Source organism: Pangasianodon hypophthalmus, chromosome 21, assembly GCF_027358585.1.
Source record: "Pangasianodon hypophthalmus isolate fPanHyp1 chromosome 21, fPanHyp1.pri, whole genome shotgun sequence".
NCBI lineage: Eukaryota > Metazoa > Chordata > Actinopteri > Siluriformes > Pangasiidae > Pangasianodon > Pangasianodon hypophthalmus.
This window is the reverse complement of record NC_069730.1, coordinates 13,675,454-13,700,735: the sequence shown is the minus strand read 5'-3', so window position 1 is coordinate 13,700,735 and position 25,282 is coordinate 13,675,454. Positions and strand designations below refer to the sequence as shown.

Here is a 25,282-nt window from a genome sequence, read left to right as displayed (position 1 = left end):
ACACATACCTCCAATCACACACAGAACCCAACACCACATTCACAGAGGCAGCTTAAATTTAAATTTGCCCCGGTGGGCAGTGAGACCTGGGGGGAGGGTGAGATATGTGAGCTGCAGTAATGGCAGTAGTAGACCAAGCAATTCCCCGAGGCTCTGAGCCTTATGCTGCGTCTGAAACCTGCCAAATCCCTCCATCACTCTCTCTCCCCTCTCCCCTCCCTTCTCCTGTCCTCCATCACTCTCTATTTCTGTCTCTACCTCTCTCCTGCTCTGACCTTCTCTCCAGACATACGCCCGCCAATAAGCAAGGTGTGAATGAGTTTCTGGTTGAGTGAGAATTAATTCCTAATATTTTAGTTACTAAAGTACCCAAGCTCTGGAATTCTGTATTTAAAAAATCAGCAGCTTTATTCAAAAAATTCAAATATTTTTCCAAATTGGGTTCAGTTATTATTATTTTTAAATATTATTCTTCTTTCTACACCACTTTCTTTTCTTTTTGCATTTTATAGTGTTTCTAATATAGTCCTTTTTTTGGCACAACATTGTTTTTTGTTACTTGCGAAAATGAAGACAGATCTGTGAAATCTAACACGCTACGACCCTGATTCATTAAGATCCAAAATAACAAGTATTAATTTGCATGTGCAGTTAGTGTGGATGTTGCAGGTGATTTACCAAAAAGAATTATAACCCTAAAGTAAAGGAATGTAGATATGATCATGTGCTCTGTTCAGGGATATGTGAATTAGTGGTGCAACGCAATGACATCATCTGTATCTGTTTCTGTTTAGCATGCTAAATATACAAATTTAAATCCAAAATGGGACTAAAATGGAAGGGTTTGTTTTTAAATCAAATATGAATCCTACCACTATGCCTCCAGAAACACTGGAAAAAACCCAGATGTAGAAATGCCAGTACTGTCAGCATGGTGTGTGAAGTCTGGCTCTGCCAATTCCTCAGCCTCAGCTACATCACTCGAGTTGATAATTGGTCTCAACTAGACACTGACATTTTTTGATCCAGTGTACACAGTTATTATTTTTGTTTGTACCTTCCCACAGTGTTTTCTAACAAATTTAGCTTGGTCTATTTCCCAAAATATAAACAGACTCGCAGCCTAATTTAAACTACCGCGACTCTGACCAGGCAGTTACTAAGGATGAAGGAATGAATGCTGTATCTTCACGTTAATGAATGTGCAATTTGTTTGTCCCTGACCTCTCGCTCACACTCACATGAAAGTAAGAACCTCAGATATTGCATGTGAATGTAAACCCTCTGAAAGACGCTCTTTAAATGCTGTTTAAAATAGAGGTGCATAGTTTCGACTTTACCTTGGTAACGATAAGTCATTTTCTTAATAAACTTTCTGATTATGTTACTTTTGGTAAACCTTATATTATAAGGGCATAATTTTGTCGTCAGCAGATGAAACCAGGTTTCTGATAGAAGTGCCTAAAATTTCGTCTTCATTCAGGCAAAGTCTCGAAGCAGACAGCATGTTATTTTTGCTCATTCGGAAGACATCATCCTCCGTAAATGCAGGTTTGCAGGTTTTTACACACCCAAAGCCTTCAGTAAATCACTTCCTAAATGTCTCAATATGTATCTCTTTGTCTCTTTTATTTTGTCCTAAGGGTGCAACCTACCAGACACACAGATTGTGTTATATCATTCATCCTGTAGAGAGTGGCTCTCTAGTCTTTACGTCATGTGATTCGAGCTCACAACCTTATGGTCACTAGCACAGAAAGTCAACAACATAAATATGACAAGCTTTCCAAAAAAGAATTGCGCACTTTCACCGCTTGCAGTTTATATATCTACTGTATATAAGCACTCAGTGCTGTCCAACTGGAAAAAAAAATAAAATAACCATTTTGAGACAGGTATTCTTACAGTGATTATAAAAGGAAAAACTATCTAGGTCTCGTTTGAGTCTGTTTCCTCCACCACCTCTTGTACTCTAGCTAACTTGACTAATTCCCTCATTGGAAGTTGTTGAGATCAAACAGAGTTCTTTCTCTTCCCCTGTGAAAATAAATGAACTCATTGGTTGCTGCGAAATGCTGAAAGACAGCGAGACAGTGCCGATACTCACTGGTTAAATACGCTGTGACTGCCAATGTGACGCACTTCATTACCAGACTAACAAATTCATTACTGCCTTCATGTCTGTCCTCCCACTCTGCTCTGCATGACGCTCCCCGTCTCTGCCTTCGGCCCGAGCCCGTTAACAAAGAGAAATGCAGGACCATTTGCTCATAACGCTCCACAGGATTCAAATCTCAATTTCTATTTTCTATGCTAAAGGTGGAAACCTTTATTTTAAAATGAAAAGGAAAAGACAGCATATTACATGCTGTCGATTCATAACTAAACTTCCTGTCTTAATAAGAAGAGCTCTAAGAAGTCTACAGCATTAGAAATAAAGGACAGTCACTTTCTGTGTGTCATGCTATATTTTTTTTTCTGCTTTATGTCTGAAGGAAACGTATCATTTGTAATTTACTATATTCACGATTTAAGGCAAGAAACCACAGGTGAACATGGTCATTTTTAGCGATATTCTACTTGATATTCTACTAAAATTGTTTTGTACTGGAATAATTTATCTTTGCAAATGAGGCACTGTTTTATTAAATTTGCATAAATCTGCATACTGAAATAAACCAAAAATCTATTTTTTTGATGTTGGTAGAATTGAAATATTTACTCCATGTGAAGATGCTTTCAAGAAAAAGATTTTTACAGAAATGTTCGTTGTGATATAATTTGTATCTGATTTATCTTTTTCACATTTTCAGAAATTCCTCCCTTATTCTTTGTACATAGGAATAGGAGTGATCATGTAAAATCTCATGTATGATGGTCATGTAGAAACTGGAATTTCTGTTTCCGAATATAGAACAAACTGATTTTGAGGAAAATTGTTTTAAAATATAATGTGACTTCACATGCTTGCAGCCTAGTTAGTGTGGTTTATAAGGTTTATAAAAGAAATTGACATGTATATCATAATGACATAAATTGACATACATATATATCAGGAAACAAGATTTTCAGGGATATGACATGACGTGTTTATACAAAGCGGGAGGAGCTTAAGCCTTCTTCAAATTTTTGTTGAGTTTTGATATTTTATGACTACAGTTGAAGAGAAAACATACCATATATGCCATTTAGCCAAATATCTTAAAAACAATTTACCAAAATTGTCATTTCTACCTGCTGGACGTATAGTACAGTATATGGCATATTGACTTATTATTATAAAAATTATTGTCTTTCACAACAATGAAATTTGGCATTTATTGAAAACATGGAATTTACCTCTGATAATGGACAGCTTGGAGGTGACTGCGATTTCGCCCTCACTGTTCCGGGCCACACACTCATAAACATTCTCATCTCGCGGAGCTCGCAGTGGCTGGATACGAAGCACCGCCCCCGCTCCTTCATCAAACTCTATGGTCTGGGCCAATAAGAGAAAAGCGGATTAATGCGGTATTTCAAATCAAAGCAGATCTGATCATTTGTTTTACACTCAAAGTTTACTCTAATTAACTTGGCATTAGTGTAGGGTGGGACAAAATTTTTAAATATTGTTATCAACAATATTTGAAATATATCAGTCATCTTTTAAACAAGTGGCCTAAAGCATTCCTTGCAATTCATACAGTCAACTACAGAATTATTAGCACCCTTCAAGAGAAAAACCTAAAAGCTTTCAACACAAAAGGGATTGCTCTTGATCTGTACAAGTCAGGTAATAGATACATAAATACAAACAAAAATTACTCAACAAAAGTAGTAAAGCAAAATCAGGACACAAATGCTGTACCTGAACTTTGCCAAGCGTCACAAGAACTATAATTGGAATCATACTGTATGATGTTGACTTGTTGCCATTCACATCACTGCATTTCTTTTTCAATCAGAAAATGTGGACTGCATGGGGGTAAGAGCATCTGATACGTGATCACTGATGCATAAGGGGCTTTTTTATAGCATCATGATATTTTAGCTCAAAACCTGATTGCTTCTGCTGGAAGGTTAAGTCTTGGAATCATTCAACAAAAAAATGACCATAAACATACATCCCAATCGAAACAGAAATGGTGGCAAAGACACTAAACCAGTGCTTTGCAATGAAATGTTAATGTTAAGATTAAAAACATCATGAAGATTCATGATTTTTGATGATGCAACCATTTTTTTATTCAGAAAGCAACTAGTTGGTGTTCAAATCCAAAAAGCCGATTTGCATATTAAGATGCAATACAGCGTTCAGATTTCAGTCTCATATTACCAGGTCTAAATGATCAGATTTTATTCCTTAAAGTGACGCAGAACTGATTTTCTCAGGACGCAAAAATCTCATCTTTTCAAATCAGACCTGAGCCACCGTTCTGTGTGGTCCTAGACTGGGTACATATCCAATAAGTGGCCATGAGATAAAAATGTGAACAATCAGTTCAGAGACTTTATTAGAATTTTTCCCAATGCACATATGTGTCAATTTCATCATCACCATCGACTGTCGGCAGAGTAGCAAAACAACAACGGAGGGTAGCAACAGCGGTGATTATATTCAGTGGTGAAATGGGGAGATTGGTGATTTATTTGATATTTGAGGATTCAATCAAAACTGCAAGGAACCTACAGAAACTGAGTAGCAATCAAAACAATTGGCCAAACAATCAATGTGTGTATGTGGCATGTTTCGGGGGACAAGTGTGTTCAAATTAAAGAGAAATCTGGATAACTTGCGGTTATGAATGTGTTGATTTGAGCAAAAAATCTGAATTGTGCAAAGAATCTTGTAATGTAAACAAAAAATCAGAACTGTGCGAAGGATCTGGTAATGAAACATATTCTCCGACACATGAATGACCTAGTGTAAACAAGGGTCCAAGATCCTTCTAGAAATTTCTCCACCTTTCTTATACATTATAGGAAAATGCTCAGTGCTGTTATTATCTCCAGACGAGGCTTCAGCATATATTAAACGTAGGGGTGCAAATAATTTTGAAACCAATGCTTTGCAGAACTAACTGCACAGCTCAAAAAAAAAATGTTGCGCTTACATAAAGCTATACAGCATCCGTATATGTTTCAGCTCAGCCTGCTTGTGTTAAAGGTTTATTTTTATGAAGGGTGCCAATAATTGTGGAGCTGACTGTAAACACTGTTTCTCCTTTTCAAATTCCACTTAACATGTCACTCATTTAAAATCCATTTAAATGTAAATTACTGTTTAGTGTAGGAGGTTCACATTGAATGCCTTCACATGAACTCCCGTTGTTTCTATTTTATTCTGGTTTGCATTTTAGATTTTCGGAGCGAGTGCAATAGTTTGTTCTCTGCTGCAGGCAATGGGGTGGGAGGAATATTCCGTTGTTTTGTGAGGATTTTAATATTATGTATATGCAGATGCATGATATTACCATGTATGGCCATGGCAAATAGTGTCTTTTTGTTGCTCACAACTGACTGACTTGGTTGCAAAGGGCTGATTTTGCATTATAAATAATATAATAAAAACTGCACACTTACATTAAACCCAGACAAAATGAGTGATTTGTTTACACTTTGTTTACACTTTTAAGCATTCTCATTGTCATCGCACAATCAGCATATATTTTGTGTTACTCTGGTTAGACAGAAATGACTAATGAAATTCAGCTCATAAACGACCCTCTGTTCATGTCAGACAAGTTCATAAAAATCGAAGTACTGCAACGGTGAGGACTGAGTGCGTAATCTGTTTATACTGTATAAAGTGACATATGTTAAATATTGTATACAAAAAGAGAGAGATCATATTAAACATGAGTTGAAAATGTGAAGAAATGGCATGCTTCTGGTTTAAGCTTTTGCTATCATTAAAGATTTATAGAATGTAAAATAAAGTTGGTGGAAAAAGGCAGAAAAGCATGCATACAGTGAGATGTAGTCACCCGCTTTTAGAAGCAAAAGCTACATCTTTATTTAAAAAAAAAAAAAAAAAAAAAACCTTTATAAAAAGGAATACAACAGTGGATGCAAGATAAAGATGAAATCCTTCAGGCACTCCAAAGCATGCAAGGTTGTATGAGCTGCTACACAATGCATCAATTGTGTGTGTGTGTGTGTGTGCGTGTGTGTGTGTGTGTAGGTGTGCATCTCACCTCTATCCTCTGAGAGTTGACCTTTTTGCCCTTTTTGTTCCAGATGACCTGTGGCTTCGGGTCGCCTGTGGCTTGACACACGAAGGACACCACACCACCGGACACTCCTATCTGATCTGTCGGGATCTTTGTGAACTTGGGGGAAGCTGGAGGGAACAAACATAACGTCATTAATAAGTCAGTAATGCATGAATAATCAAAAAAAGAAAAAAAAATGTATCCAGTTATGTACGATGTGAATTACTCATTAAGAAGAACACACAGAACTAAAATTTGTGAAGGTCTAGTTACACATCATTCCTTGCTTAAAAAAAAGACTGAACAGCTACAACAGTTACAATTAAACGCTGAGCCACTAATGATCCGTTTATGGTAAGGGGTATAACGCAATGCCACTATCTGTATCTTTGTCTGTTTAGTGGTCAAAGTATTCATATCTGTATCTGTATTCGTATTTAATTATAGAAATTAATAGCAATTTGCAGAAACTCTCCTGAACCTATACAGTCCTTCCATCTCAGCTACACGCGAGTTCATAATTGGTCTTAAACAGTGATGTTCGGTTATAGTTGACAATAATAACCACCTCAAAATATGATCAGATTTACTTTTTTTTGGGCTTGTTACAAAGTTTTGCAGGCCACGCTATCAGAATCTCCAACGAATTTTAATGAACGTGGTCTTTGTACCACAAGCTTAATACTCGTGCCCTTCAAGCGCGAACCCGCATCGCAGGATAGTAAAAACCTCCCAGTCCTGATGCACAACTCTATTCTCAACCACATGAACCTTCTGGAAAGCTTTCTGAAAAAAAGAAAAAAAAAACCAACCCAATAGTGTACCTCCTATTCATATCTGTATTAGTATGAGGTTAGAAGGATAAGTATCCAAGTAGCTATGTTTTGAATTTGACACAAGGAGAATACATGTAATTCTTTCCATTAGGCTTGACGATTGACAAAAGTTTCAGGAATCGCTTATGGATTCCAACGATCACGACAGCTCTCAAGTTGGATTTAAAGATTTAAATGTCTGTCGGAAAACGTGGTGCTTGCAGCTTTAAGATCGACGAAAATAAATTGTGTTGTATCTCATACTAAGCCTATCCGTTTTCGCCTGTTAGTCCTTTTGAGTGTTTTTGAACAGAACAACAAAACATCCTTCTCTGAAGCATCTTAGATTCCGTTGTCCGTCCTTGCCAAAGTCTCAAATTAAGAAAATGAAACAGTGTGTTGTTTCTCACGGCTACTTAACTATACAAGAATTCAGTAAGTATCTCCGTGAAGTATCTCTTCACCACAAAGTACATGCACGCACAGTTTATATGATTTTTCTTTCAATTTTATAATGAGCTTAGTTGCAGCTATAAACTCGGTAGGTTTATTTACAGTCCTGATTTCAGTTTTGTAAGCATTCCTAACATTGTTAACGGGTAATTGATTTAAAAAAAAACTGACGACATGCTAATGCTAGCGACAAGCAGCCTCAGCTGACTCGTAACCAGCTTCCGGCATTTTTTCGGTGTAATGATATAAACTGTACACGATACATGTTACAAATGTCTGGCCACGCCCCCTTCTTTTCCCTCCTCAGAGCCAGAGGCAATACTATCATCAATCTGTCTGGGGGCATGATAGGACGATGTTGTGTTGTACGATAGGATGATGGCATCTCACAAGCCTACTCTCCATCTGTCTTTTCTGTTTTCGTCATCGGGATTTTTTAAAAAAAAAAAAAATCAACTCATGGCATCAATTTGCTAATTAGACCAGAGAGGGTAAATTAAATGAAAATCTATGAAGATCTGAAAACTCTTCCCTTTCTGAAAAAATATCTCTAGCCCTGTAGCTAGTCTGATGAGCCGCCTCCAGCTAAATCATTTGTCCAATAAATGCATGTGATTGGATAAACCACAACACTGGATCTGCAAAGAAGCCGAGCTGGTTCATGATTACAAACCTAGAGTTGCTGAACTATGGCCAGTTTTTTATATGTTTATCAGTATTTCTCCAAGTACTTGGTTCAGTCCACTAAAATACTTTACTGGGTCCACATCTGGACTGCGGTCCACCAGTTAATGACCCCTGATGTAGATCATATCATGGGTTCTGCCTCTAAAAAGAAAACAATACAATAAATTTATGTAATACAAGTACATCCATTCTATCTAAAGACAACTGAAAGGCACTGGCGTGAACACACACTGCTCCATCCCTATTCTGTATAGTGATATTCAGCCCTTAATAGATGCTTTTAACATGTTCTCCAGCAAACAGTATTTCATAATTTGCCATAATAAGGCAAGAAGAAGGTGCATAAAGCCCAGAAACACAGCTGCTCTATTGACCTGCAGGAAGTTGCAATCAATATATGAATGCAGCTCAGTGCCCATATCATAAAAGCTTCAAACAGCAACAAACAGAGTAAACAAGATTATCCAAAACACAAAACTATGATTGCAGAGTGCACAATAAATTCAACAAGGTCATTCTTAGCCCTGTTACACCTGGTGACTTCTGCATAACAGAAAAGTTGTTATTACACACATGCTGGTGCGCTCAAGCCGGAGGGCAGATTTGTGTCAGAAAGCGACAAATGCTGTAATGAAATAAAAGGCTAATATTTCATGGTGGACAAAAAGTAGGGGCAGCGTGAGTGGCATTCGCCGGCCGATTTAGTGCTCTTCTGTCAATGTGCCGACGGGAAGCGATAAATACGACACCGCTGTAATTCCGCGGCCGAATCTAATAAAGAGCGGCTGCGCTTGGCCCCGTCCGCTTGACTCCGGATGCAAAGTGGATCGAATTCCCGCCGGACACTGAATTGCGTGTGTGTATGTGTGTGTGTGTGTGTGTGTGAAAAGGGGGTGGCTGGGGGGAGGTTGTAGTCATAGATACCAGCATTACCAAGCGGAGGATCATCGCCTCCGTGTCCTGTTGCCATAGCGTCGGTTCAAACAGAGCCGACAGCGGGCTCACACTCATCTGTCAGGGCTAAGCCAGGCCTGGTCCTCACCATGGCAACCAGATCCCACACCTCCTCTCTCCACCCACCCGCCTTCATCCCCGTTTTTCATTCAGAGATGAGTGTTTCTTCCCGTTTCTGCCTGCCTGGGTAAAGCTAGAGCAAATCAGCCTTTTATTACAAAGGGGGACCAGAAGTATTTAACGTTCTAATAGGTGAAGGATAGAAAGGAGACGACGTGTGATGGAGGCAGAAAAAAAGAGATGGAGAGAAGAAATAGATGAAGTGTGCTAATGTGAGTGAGGGAATATATATATATATATATATATATATATATATATATATATATATATATATATATATATATATATATATACACACACACATAGCTGACTAAAGTATTCCCAGGCAGCGCGATAGTGAGATAGCGACAGAGAGCAAACTATTGATGAGCCCTAGAGATAAGAAAACAAAAAGAAATCGCTGGAGACTGAGTGCTGCTGAGGGGCGTTGTCTCTGAACATCTCTCGTCCTACCGCTTCAGCCTCCACTATCACTGCACTATCACTGACTCGGCTTTTCAGTGTTCACTTCTGATCTCGCAGAATCTTCCAGAAGCGCTGGGACGTCTTCTGCTCCCTCAGCAACACAAGGCTTTATATCCAGACCTCTCCATAGGGAGCCGTTCCACTGATGTAACTTACACACACCCTTACACGCACACACATACACACACTCTACAGTCATTCGTTTGCCCAATGGCACTTTTTCAACCGTGAAAACAAAAGGACCGAACAACCTTGAGGGACGAAAGCGTCAGCTGATGCTATGTCTTAACCAATGATGTCACACGCTCCGGTGTGAGCGGAGCACACCATCCCCATGACAACTATCATTAAAAACCAATCGAGGAGAGAGGACGGCGGCGGAGGAAGAGGACGAGTAATCATCGTCGGGCATGCACGGGCCACGATCAGGTGAGGTGTGATAATCGGAAACAATTGCTTGACCAGAAATAACGGATGGTTGAAAGGTATCATAGGTATCTGGATTCTATTCTATAATAATAAATGAAAGCATTATTATGTTTAGTAGTGATTTTCATGAACACATTACATGAAAAAATTCAGATTCATCAATAAAACCAGTCCTGTGTGAATAATCATGGAGAGAGTAGTGTGATGCACCCTGATACGCATCGGAGTTACTGTTACTAACCCCACGTTTACTATTTTCCTATAGCAGCATGGACTATGTTTATTAAATGACACCATATCAAACTTTTTATCTGTTTATAGTTACATTTAATGTTGTGGAATGTCCATGAAACAAGATAATTCCACCTCCCGTTAATTAACTCCTGTTATGTTATAGCAGCTATAAACATTCTTTCCCTCACCAGCTTCCTTCCATGTCCTGATGACTCTCCCACGGAGAACATGAAAACTTCCTGACTGTTACAAAGCACTGAACCGGGAGACTCCTTCAGTAAATGTTAAATGTCACCATATCAAGATCAACCAGTTGTTACTATAGAAACGAAAACATATCTGAAGGAGCGCATTAATATGAACGTGTGATTTGAATTACAGCCGTCACTACTGTCAGAGCTGCTGTTATAGAAAACTAATCACCACCTTCGGACCAATACAGATATTCGAAGACCAGGATTTCTCCGAGAAGTTTAGCAAATATATATAAGAAATAAGAAATATATAAGAAAATAATTATAAGAAAGCAGCCTGATTAGCATCTAATATCTAGGATTTAACCCCTTGTTCTCCATATCACCCCATACTGCTTGTTAACAGCTTGTTATGAAACCCATCGTCGAAAACCCATATGTACAGGCACTATGAGACATTACATCACATTTTAATGATAAGAATTCGTTAATAAAGGCTTGGATACGTACATAAGGCATGGCAGGTGCTGGACAACGAGGAGAGCAGGAGGGCCAGCAGGAGCAAGAGAGAAGAGGGAAACACCTCCACCGAGCCAGGAGCCATGACGGGGAAGCACACACAATCGTTCAGGCACACTGCAGAGAGAAAGAGAAATAAACCTTAGCTTCACTTAGATTATCCTGGTGTCTACCCAGCCAGCCAGTCAGTCAGTGAGAGAAAAGGTCAAGCACCCACCCTGTCTAGTCCATTTCCTCTTACCTCAATTTACAGACAATTTATTTATGATATCAGATATTACAGTATCTAAGAGAGCTTGTTGATTTGTTGTATTCCCTATAGAAAAGCTACAGGAAATTTTCTCCTGACCATTCAGTTTTCAGACCAGATCACTCTCATCAATGACATACCAAGATTAACCTGAGACAAACAATTACACACACACAAACACACGCACAAAAAAATAGACCGCTGCATTTTTTTTGATGTTTTTCATTTTTAATGAACATTTTTTTTATGTGTTTCAAGTCCGTAATGCTCTACTGGGTTCATGCCATATTTCCTCCAAATACCAAACACAGTAAACAGAAAAACCCTTTTGTTCAAAAAAAAAAAAAAAAAAAAAAACAACCCTGAAATTATGCTTCTGTCTTCTGTCCTTTTGCGCAGTATGTACTTTGATTAGACAATGTGTGCTTACTTCGATTTTTATCTTCTCCTCCAGTTTTTCTTCTTCCATTTTGAGGAAAAAATGATGAGAGTACAGAGAGTAAATAATCCACTTTGCTTGCCTTCATTACACCCACGACTGTATTTCATATGCATGTTTTACTGATCTGTCACTATATGAATGCAGGGCTGATATGAACTGAAAAATATCACGATGCACGAAGTTTACGGGAGTTTTACTGTGTGTAATCACATGACGTGTGTCACTGATCTACAGTCTGGGCTAGAATGAAATCAGCCCTAGTGTCGCTTCTTCATACCATTCTGTGTGTGACCATTGGTGGTGCTGCTGCACTTATTAAAAAAAAAATAAAAAATGAGTATTCTCATTCTAGTCCTTCTGTCTTTCTCTCCTTTTCTCTCTTCTGTGTTGAGACCTTTTACAATATAAAGTGGGTTTGGTTTTATCTCATAGTGGACAAGCTGCAAAATGACTATTAATATCATGAATAGACTAAGCTAAATCAATCATTCAGGGATGTGCCATCTTTTTTTACAATCCTTGCTCAATCCATTGTTGCCCTGTATGCATAAAATCCTGAGAAGCAATGCATATATGAATAAAAGAAATCTAACTGCAAAGCTCCGTACTCCATCAGTAGCATCGGGGCTTAGAAGTGAAATTTCAAATGACTGCACACTGGATCTTTAACAAAAGCTTGAAAACCAGAAATTAATGTAGCTTATTATGTCATTACAAATCGGCGAGTTTCATGGGCGACAGGCCACAGTCCAGTGGGAAGATTATCACTGCTCAGGAAATGAGCTATTTCATGCTACAACTGCATTTTAAATGTGATCCCCAAAGATCATTTTATAACCATCATCATGCTATTAAAAGAATTAGGATACCTCATCTAATTGCAGATCAAAAAAAATGTGTAAAATGTGCAATTTAGCTTCACTATAAAAAAGAAGATGGGAGTTTAAAATACTGACTCTTTCTGAGTGGAAAATAAATGTGCTTCGAGAGAGAATCTTTCATAGCTGAAGCGGTTTGTGGAATTATATTTGCCTTGATTTGTTTTAGTTGTATTAATAAACACAGGAATCTGTGCTTCTTAATGGAGAAGCATCTCTACTTATGTATTATCAACAAAAAAAAAAACAAAAAAACAGAGTGATTCAGAATGAGGGAATTTAGGATAAATGTTAGTACTCAACACCGAAAATTCCAAAATCTACAGTTTATAATATACTACAGTTTTAAGTATTTATAAATACTGACTTTCACAACAAGCTGACACTGGAGACTCCTTCCATAAATGTTAAATAAACAGCCCCTTACAATTATGCATTTTTCTTTCTTAAATAACAATTTTTTTAAATCAATTTATTACTAAGTTTAAATTATCTGGCATTTGTGCGAATGAGTTGTGACTGTACAAATGATAACGTATTAGAATGAGCACATTAATATAAAACGGTGACCTGAATTACAGCAGGCACTACTGTCAGAGCTGCTGTTACTGAAAATGAATCAACACCTTCTGACCAATCAGAGTCAAGAATTCAACAGTGTGGTATACAGTGCCGTGCATAAGTATTCACCCCCCTTGTACTTTTCCACATTTTGTAATGTTACAACCTGGAACTGAAATAGAATGAACTATTTGAATTACACAGTACGTCTAACATTCAACTATTTGTGGGACCAGAACTAATTTACAGGTTTCACAGCAATACGGTCACAAGTTTTACTTCAATATTCAGGGCTATTTTGTGTAGATTCATGACATATAATCAAAATGAAGTCTGTTTCAGTTCTAGGTTGTAGCAGTACAAAATATGTAAAAGTTCAAGGGGGGCGAATACTTATGCAAAACATTGTAATATCAAATTAAAGAATGTTGCAATAAATTTAGCTTGTTTGGTTACAGTGAAAGTGTGTTTATGCGTGTGTGTGTGTGTGTGTGTCCCTCTCCTAAAATGATCTGTAATTTGCAAGCTGGGAGAAATTTGTCGAGTTGCTTCGTATCTTGCTTACTAATCGCTTTTTATATCCACAGTGCTTCACTGCTCTTACCAGTGAGCACAAGAATTTACATTCCGGGCACTTGAGATTTTTTTTTTTTTTATATCTACTAGTTTCTACAGCTAAAAATGAGCCTGTAGTTCATCAGGATCTGTCTTTGCCTCATTCCGCTGATGGCGTAGAGACATTTCTCTTTCAATGGTATACCTAATTTAGATTGTATGCGTGTGCAGGCAGTCCCACAGCTAATTTAGGCCGAAGATGAACTGACAAAGTATCTGTTTACATATAATAATTATTTTACTTACATTGATTAATCATTGTTTTTGCAATAAACGCATATTAGGTAACATGTCATAAGTCACATACTGTATACACGCTCAAAACATGCTGCAACTAAACACCAGTACTGCCAAACGAAGCACGCATTCTTTTCCATCATTCTGTAATTAATATCTTATACCATCATGAAAGAATTGCTTACTACCACAATGCAGCTTATAATGAACAGTCCACTCAGAAACAAATCTACACCTAAGTGCTCTGGAATGCTTCATCGTAGGTGTGTCGTAACATAATGCATCGTAGCACTCATGCTCCTGTCCAACTATAGCGGATATGGATTTTTTTACAAGGGCCCATTAATTATTGAAAAACTTCCCATTGCACCGTGTATTTTCCTGGCCAGCTTTCACATTAAGTGTGGTGAATGCCCGAGTCTGGTGGAACAGGCAATTTTTCAACCAAAGCCATAAGATTCACCTATCTAGTAGTCAATATCTGCAATAAGTAAAATCCATTTCTCTCATTCCTGTGTGTGTGCAGGTGTAAGCACCCAATATTACCTCCCTCCTCACTACCCATAGTTCTTTGCTGTGAGATAAACAACACTACGAGTGAGGTGTGATGCTTCCAATCGCATATTTTAATCACTGGAACACCCCTTCATAAACAAGTAAAACTAAAACTAGAACCAGGGTTATTTGAGTCGATCAACTTCTGATTGATTCTTTTTTCCTAGAAAAGGTTCCTGTGTGCGCTCTTCAATTTATAAAGAGGAAATGACATAGGCACAGAATGGGGAAGGGGTCAGATAGTGATCAATAAGAACATTTAAGTAACCATCTTGCATCTCCAGAAGGTAGAGTGTTCAAAGTAGGGGTGGGTCGGTATGAAATATTCACGGTATGATGAGTGTACAATCCAATATTATGATGTTTGTTATATTTACAACAATTTCAAAGGATATTAAATGACATGATAATTCAGTATTATATAATTTGGTTAGGAATTTGGCTTAGAAAAATTTCCCCCTGGAATTTTCCCCATTTTTTTTAATGTACTTTGTTTTTTTAAAAATATGCTTGTTGCATATTTCAAATAAGGATGGGTGATATGGTGATATATTATGAACATAATATTACGATACTTAAAGACAGTATTGCAATACACCATATGTTTCCATATATTCAGTTATGCTGGGCTTTTATTAAATACCCACACATCACTTTATAAAAAGTACAATGATGTTCAATCAGACCCCTTGTTACTTGGAGCTATTCAGGGTAATAAAAGTACCCACAATATCTCAAAAAAGTGTATCATAATATCATATTGTCAGTCTGGGTAATCACCTGACATGACTGTCACATGACTGTGCATGAATCTACAGTTTGAACTAGAAAGAAATCAGCCCCAGCCTTACTTCTTCATACCATTCTGTGTATTTTTCATACAACATAAATTCACCTAAATAAATTTCTATCTGTGCCTTGTGCCCTGAGTTCCCTGGGATCTGCTCCAGGCTCCCCGTGAACCTGCGTAGGATAAATGGAAAATCTGTATGTGTTTAGTGCTCCAAATATCTCTATCTGTATTCAGATTTGAACCAGAAGTGGGCGTGGTCTAGAAGGTACTCACTCGAGTTCATAATTGGTTTCAACCAGATGCCTTGTCCAATCTTTCAGGCAAGCTTTCTATCTAATGTGACTGAGTAAGCTAGCTAACTCTCAAAACAATGATGTCTTTCCCAAATCAGAGAATTATTAAATCCCAAATTATTTATAGTTGAAAGATTTACTTAAGTTTTTGGGTTTCACGGGATTCACTGGACACACTATCAGAATCGACAAGAGAACTGGGACGCCGTGCTGCTGCTGCGAGTCAAAATAGGGTCCTTTAAGCTTAATCTCAGTATAATGACTGCAAAATTTTCTGGGAAGAATTTCTTTTCTTTTACAGTGGAGAACATTCATTTAAGAATGATGAAAATACATGCAATGGATGTGCAAGTTAATATTTTTAAAATTAATTAAATTATTATTTCCTGGATACCGTAGAGAGATATGCAGGCCTGTGCAAACTGCATAGTGTGCATGGGCAATACACAGCAGCAGCTTTTTAAATGAAAGCACATTTCTTCAGGCCAGTTTGTATAGAAATAATGTAGAATTATGTTGTTTTTTTGGAGTTCAGTAAGGCAGTGGTTAGGCTGGGATAATAGTGTGCCTCCAATCTGTATTCGGACCTGTTGGAAATAAGAAAACATTATCCGTTCATTCTGAATCCCTACACTCATGATATCTCATGTTGCCTAGCCCTAATTTCAAGGGATGTACTACAACTGAAAATATTGCTTTATTGTAATATTATTGTCATAATAGTACTATACTACAATACATAATAGTACTATTGGTACTACAAAACTATTGGGACTGAAATAACTGTCAGCGTATCATATAGTCTGTTCAAATTGCTCGTGAAACATTTTATCTATAAAACATTCACACTCTCTGCCTCAAATTAACTCAGAATCAAACACAGCCACTCCTCATTCCCGGCTTTATTCCTGTTTTAACCTGCATGACCTCCACCAAATGTTGCAACATACTGTGCTCCACAAATACAGTTAAATAAAGGATCGTACCAGATGCACTCATGGCATGTTTTTCTGCGGGGGGGGATTAAACGATGCTATACCTCCGCTCCAGTTTTGCCAAGCAAATGCACAATTAGGGAAAACACAGCCTTCAATTGATAATTAGCAACATGGTGGGACTGTTTTGACAAAGGTAAAACATGTACTTGCTCTCATCATGGGGCAGAAAAAATGCAAAATTGGAACCTCGTGCCAAGGTTTTCTTTAACAAAAGCATAGCGGATGGCTTTTCCTCTCTCCCAATGCTGTCATTTCTTGTCAAGTGTCACTCAGCTTCTCCACAGCGACTACGACAGATTCACATACCCCAAGTTAAATAAATGGCAGCTTCAAAAAATAAAACTATTCCAATGGTAGCACAGGTGACAGAAGTGATCTTATTAACATGGCAGCTTATTAAAATGGCCAGTTCAGTAGCTAGCAAATAGCTTTGGAGGTAATAAGGTAGTTAGCAGTTAGCAAAGGAGTGCTCTATATAACCAACACACTCAGCTAAACCTCAACAGAGCCGCTAAACAAATACGACCTCTTGTTATGTCTTGAAGATATATTTAACGTTGTGTTTTACTTCATCACACAGTCTTTTATCTGTAACGTTAGCTAGCTTAACATTTCCATGTAAAAAAATCTAAACAACAATTAGCCAGTGCCTAATCACTGACTACTAAAAATAGTTACTTAGTAAATTGTTCACCATATAAAGCTGTCCTTTTCTCTGCTACAATCAGGGTTCGATGTAATCAAAGAAGCAAGTGTTAATAGAAAATGAGGAAATAACCCATCAGAAAGCTACCATCCTGCTTTTCTCTTTGGATTATTATTACGTGATATCACTCACACGGTCTATTATAGATCACCTTTAGATAGCAAACGCTACAGCGAGATCTGTTAACTGCCCTTCGTCATCTTAATACTGAATTATGATACGTCACATTCAATAGGTTACTGCAGTAGCAGGCTAGTTAGCAAACTGTTTAATGTATTTTATTTTACCAGAGATTTTTTCTTCATGTTATGAAAATATCTTATATTATATGATATTTTCCGCTTCTGTGGAACCAAAATTTATCATTATTTTAGGTAATTAATGTTAGTTAGTTATTAAACACTGAGAGAGTGTTCTACATAAACTGACACGAAAGAGAGCACAGGGATGCTAAACAACTACGAAAAAAAAAAACATTTAGGACAGTTCCAGAGCACGTTAATGAAATATTAGGGAGAAAAACTTTAAGTATTTAATTGGAGCTATGTATGTACCTCCAACCCTCATGTTGTTTGAACCCAACATCCAATCTGGAAATGTTTAACAAACTCTCTGTATTGAAATGGTAAAGTGTAATAAGTAGATAGTAATAAGTAATTAGGTATCAAAATTATACCTGCATATAAAAAGGCAGCATTAGTGAGACTAGACTGAGGCTACCTCCATATTAATCCAGATAAATCTGAAAACGCATCCTTTTCTCTATGTTTTGGCCTTGTGTCCACACTGAGACGGCATTTTTTTTGTCCAGTGACAACGGAGCTTTTTCGAAAAACACTCTCCCAAGTGGATAAATTTGAAAAAGCAATTTTCTCGCTGTAGTGTGGACTGAGAAAAAGGAGATATTCAAAAACAATGATGTACTTTTAGTCATGTGACACAGTCATGTGACCCATTCCACTCAAAAAAACACCAAGGTGGTGGACAATGTTGTACTGCAGTTGTTGTGCCTGCTATCCAGTTTGATATCATTGGTAAAGGTTAATATCACTTTGTACAACCTTCAGATTGCATTTTTCCAAAGGGGACGGAATGTTCACTTTATAATGTTGGGTTACTCACGGCAACAACTCCACCTCTTCGCCTGTCCGTTTAAAAAACTCGCTGCTTTTCCTTGACATCGATTCAAAGAGACGGAAAGTAAATAAACGTCTGAAGGAAGTGGCGCAGGCCAAAGCTTCCTATGTTTTTATGCATGCGTGGTATAGGGAGGTAATCCTTTTCAGACGTTTCAGTGCGGACAAGCAATTTTTGGAAAACATTTGAAACTCCAGTGTAGACGGAGAGCGTTTTAAAACGAAAATGCAGTTTTCGGGTCTATCCTGATTAACGTGGACGTAGTGTGCATGAACACATACAGTATAGTTACAATGCAACACATATTGTTAGAACGTAGTTTTGTATATTTCTTAAAATAACTGTAACTAGACACTACTACTTCATTTGGGACACTTCATTCATGAGACATATACAATAAAAAGACTACTAACCACACTGTCTTTTTAAACCCGTTTTGGCTTCATGTCCTGGTTTTGGTAATCCTCAGCAGTTTGAACCCGAATGCCTGAAAAAACACACAAACACATACAGGACATGAAATGTTAATGTGATTACGCAACACTGAATCTGATCACTGATTTAAAATATTTGAATTAAACCAGAAAAAATGCTTTAACAGGCAAATCTGATACAATGAAGTAAACTTCCTTCGTGGACATTTATTATATTCAGAGCCCCTGACTGAGCAGGTCAGTAAATCAGAGCCGTGCTGAGCTTGAACAGATGTTGCTGCTTTTCTTAATCACACATATTCAACAAGCGAACTCACTCACACTAACTTCATTAAGCAAAGTATACTGCGCTGCATCACCCATTACTGACTGTATTCAAAAAGACTTTAGAGAAATGTCAGGCACCCTTTGGAGAAATAGTTAGAGAGACGTGCTGGTATACGTGTGTGTGTCAGTGTGTGTGTGTGTGTGTGTGTGTGTGTGTGTGTATCCTCCCCCCTACATCCCAAGCTCTGTTCTTCATCTCTGGTGCAGTGAGGCGTGTCTTCCCTCATTGTTGCCTTGTCAACCACTTTTCCCTTGCCTCCTACATCTATCTATCTGTCTCTCTGTCTCTCTCTCTCTGACTCTCTCTCTCGCTCATCTTCATCAGCCAGCAATCTGTTTGTGCAGTCCAGTCCACGGGCTTAGTCCTGGGCCCTCTGGGAGCATCATTTCCATGACAACCGCACTGAAATCCATCCAGCCGGTGTGATCTTCCTGCCAGGCCTGTATGCGACCTTAAGCCTTAGAGCATCTGAGGTTAGCGGGACAGAACAGAACAGAATGGAAGCGGCGGTCTGGATCAATGTATAGGTTTTAGGGCAGGAGCAAGGTAGAGGATGGAATTATGGGATTTAAGAGATGGGAGAACTTTTCAAAGCACAATAGATCTATGTAATTGCAGGTGTATTGAAGAAGATCAATAACAGATTTCGGGTATGGAGGAGTAGTACGATAAGGATTCATGGAAGAATTCGTTCGAATGTATGACGTGTAATACAAAGCCACCAAAATGAAGGTCTACATGTTACTTTATTGTACTGTGTCCTTTTATCGCATAATCTTTTTTTCCATTTATGTCCTTTTTTTCATACTTTACACACCTTTCTTCAACTAAAGTGTATCTTTTTTCTTAAAGAAAAACAGCCATGATTCAATCTAATCTCTATCTGTAGTATAAAAAACTCACTTATAATGGAAGTCTAAGGACAGTTGATAATTCCATCAACAAACTTCTAAAATATGCAACTATGTAAGCTATAAAGTCATTCCGTTTAATTATGCCCATACTAATTCTTATGTATTTCTGTGTTTTAAGTGTCTACATAATCTCAATTTCTTCTCTCTGTATAACAAAACAAAAAACAAAAAAAAAAAAAAAAAAAAAAAAAAAAAACAGTCTCATCTCTGAAAAGACACATTGTACAGATTCATTAAAATGTTCTACAAAAGTATGTGTTTCACATAATTGGGGCTATTGACACTCCAGCAACTGTTCCTAGCTTCGGATAAACAGGTTTTCTGTTCTTTTCTCAGTACAGAGAAACATTTCGAAATTGTTGTGCATGATAATTAACCATATGTTTCAGATGCAGTAGATTGAAATTTGAGATTGAGTTGAAAAGCTGTTAGTTACTCTACTTTAAATTGAATTAATTAGATCTCATTGTCTAGCACGTTGGTCACTTTATGTCATTTTTACATCTTATTAATAAATGAACTTGACTTTAGATCTAGAGTAGTTCAAAAATCTTGAGAAATATTCAAAAGAAACGAAAAAAGTCCAGAATGAAAGTGAATCCCTTAGAAATCTATCTCAAGGTTTAACTGTGAATTACAACTGCATCCATTTCAAATAGATATGTTTTCTATATTTTGTTTCAGCACGGATAGCTTGATGATGCACGCAAACAAGTCGCTGGATGACCAGATTTGGATTGGTGTAATGGACAGAAAAACAAAACATACGACTGGTCAAAGGGTCTGGTTTGAAATCTGTTGGCAGACTTCATATTTACAGAAAAACTACCTTCTGCCTTGAAAATCGAACCGCAAATAAATGAAAACAGCAAACCTTGGCGGAGTGCTGGTTTATAATCCAAACAACAGAGCAAAAATCTTTTTTACTGCGTGTGTAATGTCTGAAGCTACGGGTGGTTTACAATCACAATTTTCCCCTTTTAAGCCATGAAACATAACAAGTGACAAGATGCAACTTAAAGTGAGTGTAAATTATTAAGTGATATTTAGTACATGATCTTTGGTGGTGTTTGAGTTCAAATGAGAGCAGCTGTGGGACGCTTGGACCTTGAACTATCCAGCTTTATGTTTGAATTGCAAAAGTTTTTATTTAACCACTTTATCCTAATCAGGGTCACTGCGGATCCAGAGCCTATCCCAGGAGCACTGGGTACAAGGTGGGAATACACCCTGGGTGGGATGCCAATCCATCTCAGCTCACCACACATACACAGTCACATTCTCGTTCACACTTAGAAGCAATTTTGAGTAGGGAATCCACACAGAAAGCCCACACTGATACAGGAGAACTGTACATTTCACAGACAGCACCAAACTCAGGATCAAACTGGGGACCCTGGAGCTGTGAATACCACCTGCTACACCATCGTGCTGCTCTTCTTGCATTATATTCTTCCTCAGCTGCAAGGCGCTCTGAATACAAACACCTGCCAAATGAATAAATGTAAGAGTTTATGTGTGTTATTATCAAAGCAGCTCAGATTATATGGCTTGAGCCTCAGTCAGAGTAGAGAGGCTTTCGTTAATGTTGGCAGTTGAAAGTCAGGGCATCTGAAATGTGCCGGAGGCAAGTCACACACTTGCTGGCTCACATGGACACAAAGACATTAAACAGACAGCTGCAAATTGTGTGGGTCTTCAGTATTAGCTTTGGTTCAGATGTGCATCAAAAAACATCATGCAACACATTAAATATTTTTATACTGAAATATATGTGATGTGCTTTGCGATTTTGGTGCCAATTTATTGGTTGAAGCTGTATATTTGTTATTCCCGTGAGATGTTAGGGGTTGTCTAATACTACACTGACATCAAATTTAAATGACCTCAAACATAAGGGATAACGGTCAGATTTTGCTGTTAGCTCCTAAAAACAAAAGAGCAAGAGCTTCTTTTCTTACTCACCATTTTCCAGTGATGTTTAATGTCTAATTTATGAGAAATCCAACACAGGAGTAATGGAGACCATAAACACTGCAGAAAATGATGCAGCTGCACTGAGTTACAGCAGAGACTCGGCTCAGCTAGTTAGTTATCTATGTGATGGCAAGCGCGATGGTGTTGATGGCGGTAATAGCATGAAAGCTTTGGAAGCTGATGTGTTTAAGCGGAATGTACAGCTGAGGAGGTCTGAGAGCGGGACGGAGTAAAAAAACTAAAGCACCGCCGCATCGCTCTCTCTTGAAGATGAAACAAAGGCTAAATTCCACTGCTGCCCCTATCAGCGGGCAGTCGAATGGCATTGTGGGTAATGCAGGAAACTGTTACCCAAAGTGAAAATAGACCAAAACGTATTAGTTTAAACTAAAACATCAGCTCAGAATTTCATTCTAAAATAAATCTTGGATGCCACTGAAGTGTTAATTATAAACTTTCTGGTGAGATACAGGAAATGTTGCATCCTTACACGATGAAAGAGTAAGGTTTGCATAATTTTCCTTTCCATATGCAATATACATTTGCATTGCCAATGTGTGTGCTTGGGAGAGATGTACGGACTCTGTTTAATGAGAAAATCACTGATGCTTTGTCGTACTGCCAACCCCAGGTGAAAACACCAAGCTGTCCAAGACTTATCAACAGACAAATTATCCAATCCTGCATTGTCACCCATGCTCTGGCTCACACACACACACACACACACACTAACACATACATAGGCACACACATTTAGTCACAATAACTTATTCTACCCGACTCAGTCTAATGAGCCTCTTTTTAGGTAATGTAAATGTCAAAACCCTCCTGTGCAAAATCCTCAGACAGGAATGTGCCATCGAGTCAAGATAATCTCCCAGACTTTCTACACCAATAGTGAGGGCTTTGAGGGCTCATTTAATACATTTTGTGGATATGAATTTAGTCTGCATAAAAACATTCATTCAAAAATTCTGTTTCACATCAACAGATAAGATCATACCTCCGCAGGGAACAAAAAAAAAAAACTTCTTATTATGTTCTGGTCTTGCAATGCTATGACACAAGCAAATTAATGTTAGATGATCAGATTTAGGAATATAACGCTATCTAAAATTTCATATACTACATATCTATATGACAAACAGAGCAGGTACAAAGGTTATTCCAGAGACAGGCTTTTAATTTAAATTAAAGTTGTATTTCTGCTGTCGCTCTGTCCCTGCATTTCAGGTCTAGACCTTCATTACATTCTATCCTGCTAAGAAAACAATTTTAAATTGGATAGCTCACCGTGTGGACCTCATATATTAAACTTAGAGATAACTTAGGAAATCCCAGTCAGTCAGTCAGTCAGTCGCCCACAGCAGATCATATCCTCTAAGAAAACCTGTAACATAAGGAATGTGAAAATACTGTAGCTCACCAATGAGTCAATGCTAGCAGCGGTGCAAATCCACCTTTCCCGATCTGTTCTTCATCAACAACAAATCCACAATCCAAATCCTTTTCTAGATCTCTATTGTAGTGGTATGGAAAATTACTATTTTCCATACTATTATTAAGATTACTAACTAACTGTGAACATAGCAGTTCAAATCTGAGAAAGAACAGATTGCCTGTATTAAGAAAATGGGGAAATGAAATTTATGATCTTAGGGAATTTTTGGATGAACGTACCAACATTTATGGAAGAAAGTACCAACTGTTCAGATAGTTTGGAGAATTGACTCAGACAGGCCCAGACAAGCAAGGGCAAGAAAAAGATAATTGAAATAGATAAGTGAAATGGACGAGGTAAGATGGGGATATGTTATGTGAAGAAGATGATGGTGAGGAAGATAGGAGGTGGCGGCTATGTTAAAATATGATAATATGATAATCGGTGTACTCTGTCATCCAATAGGATGTTGATTTCCTTGTTCTTTACTAAATGTATAAAAATAACTATGACATGAATAATTCCTGAACATAACCATATATACTCCAATCTTCTGTCTCAACCCTTGTAGGACGGTTGGTAAGGTAAGGGTGGCTACGCGGGCTCGTGAGCAATTGCTGATTGAGTAAAATCTTTACTTGAGCACATTCAGGCGTTGGTAGTGATTTCTCATTTTGCAGGTGAACTTCCACCACAGTGGACACAACCTAAAAAATACACACTATTACGTGTAAATAAAATGCAGACTTGCATAAATCAAGCCCAGCTATTGATTAGGCTACCATTTGTGCTTGTAGTCACACATTTCTCACAAAATGGTTGCACGTATTGACAAACATATGTATGGTTGGTTTCACTGTCACTTCTTAATTATGTAGGTGGTTAATTCGATTTGCATTCAGCTCTTTAAAGCCGTGACCAGCGCATGACCTGGTCAAATCAAAAACCAACAAACCTTTTTTTTTTTTTTGGGTGTTTCAAGATTTTAACGGTAACGCTCTCTATGAAGCCCATATTCCTAAATCATTCTAATTGTGCTTATAATTCTTTCTAATTTATTAACGAGACCCTGTAAGCATTTTTATAAACTCTGACAATGCCCCATAAAGCTCTAATAATAATTGTAAAAAGATGTAATAATAATTTTATTTTGATATTCCTATAATTAATCTGGAATTAAGTGTTTCCATATTACATAAATAATGTTAATAGTGTCTTACAACTTCCTTGTAACAGAATAATTTAATATATCATATTAAATTATCATATTCTTGTTAATAAATATTACTTTATAATTATACACAGGTCATTATTAGTTATAAAGGTTCTGCATGAAAACCACATTATTAGAGCTTTATGAGGCATCATTAGATCTTACAAAACACTTAGAAGGAGTCATTACCTATTTAAGAAAGAATTATGAGCACAATTAGAATGATTTATGAATGTGGGTTTCATTAACAGTGTTGCCAAAGCTAACAGTAAAAAGAGTGTACTTGAATAGATTAAATTATAACAATGCTGATGTTATGAAAGAAGCATTTTTTAAAGAATTTGTTCTGCTTTTCATTTTTTGATTCTCAGAATTCCTTAGGTCTAGAACGTCCTAAATATTCCCCTGGTTTACAGGAGTCATTGTTCTGGCTGCAGGCCCAG

At 37.6% G+C, this 25,282-nt stretch overlaps 1 protein-coding gene across 4 annotated transcripts in view; it reads right to left on the bottom strand.

The window, feature by feature from the left end:
• The window catches only part of LOC113533157 (receptor-type tyrosine-protein phosphatase S), a 128,281-nt gene that overhangs the window by 84,318 nt on the left and 18,681 nt on the right, over positions 1–25,282 (bottom strand). For all 4 annotated transcript variants that reach the window (XM_053227342.1, XM_026925076.3, XM_026925080.3 and 1 more), the window contains exons 2-5: positions 18,946–19,019; positions 11,059–11,184; positions 6,180–6,325; positions 3,340–3,481 (exon numbers count right to left, since the gene is read on the bottom strand). In XM_053227342.1, the coding sequence (XP_053083317.1) occupies positions 3,340–3,481; positions 6,180–6,325; positions 11,059–11,152 (382 nt within the window). In that variant the 5' untranslated portion in view covers positions 11,153–11,184; positions 18,946–19,019. The remainder of the gene's footprint in view (positions 1–3,339; positions 3,482–6,179; positions 6,326–11,058; positions 11,185–18,945; positions 19,020–25,282) is intronic.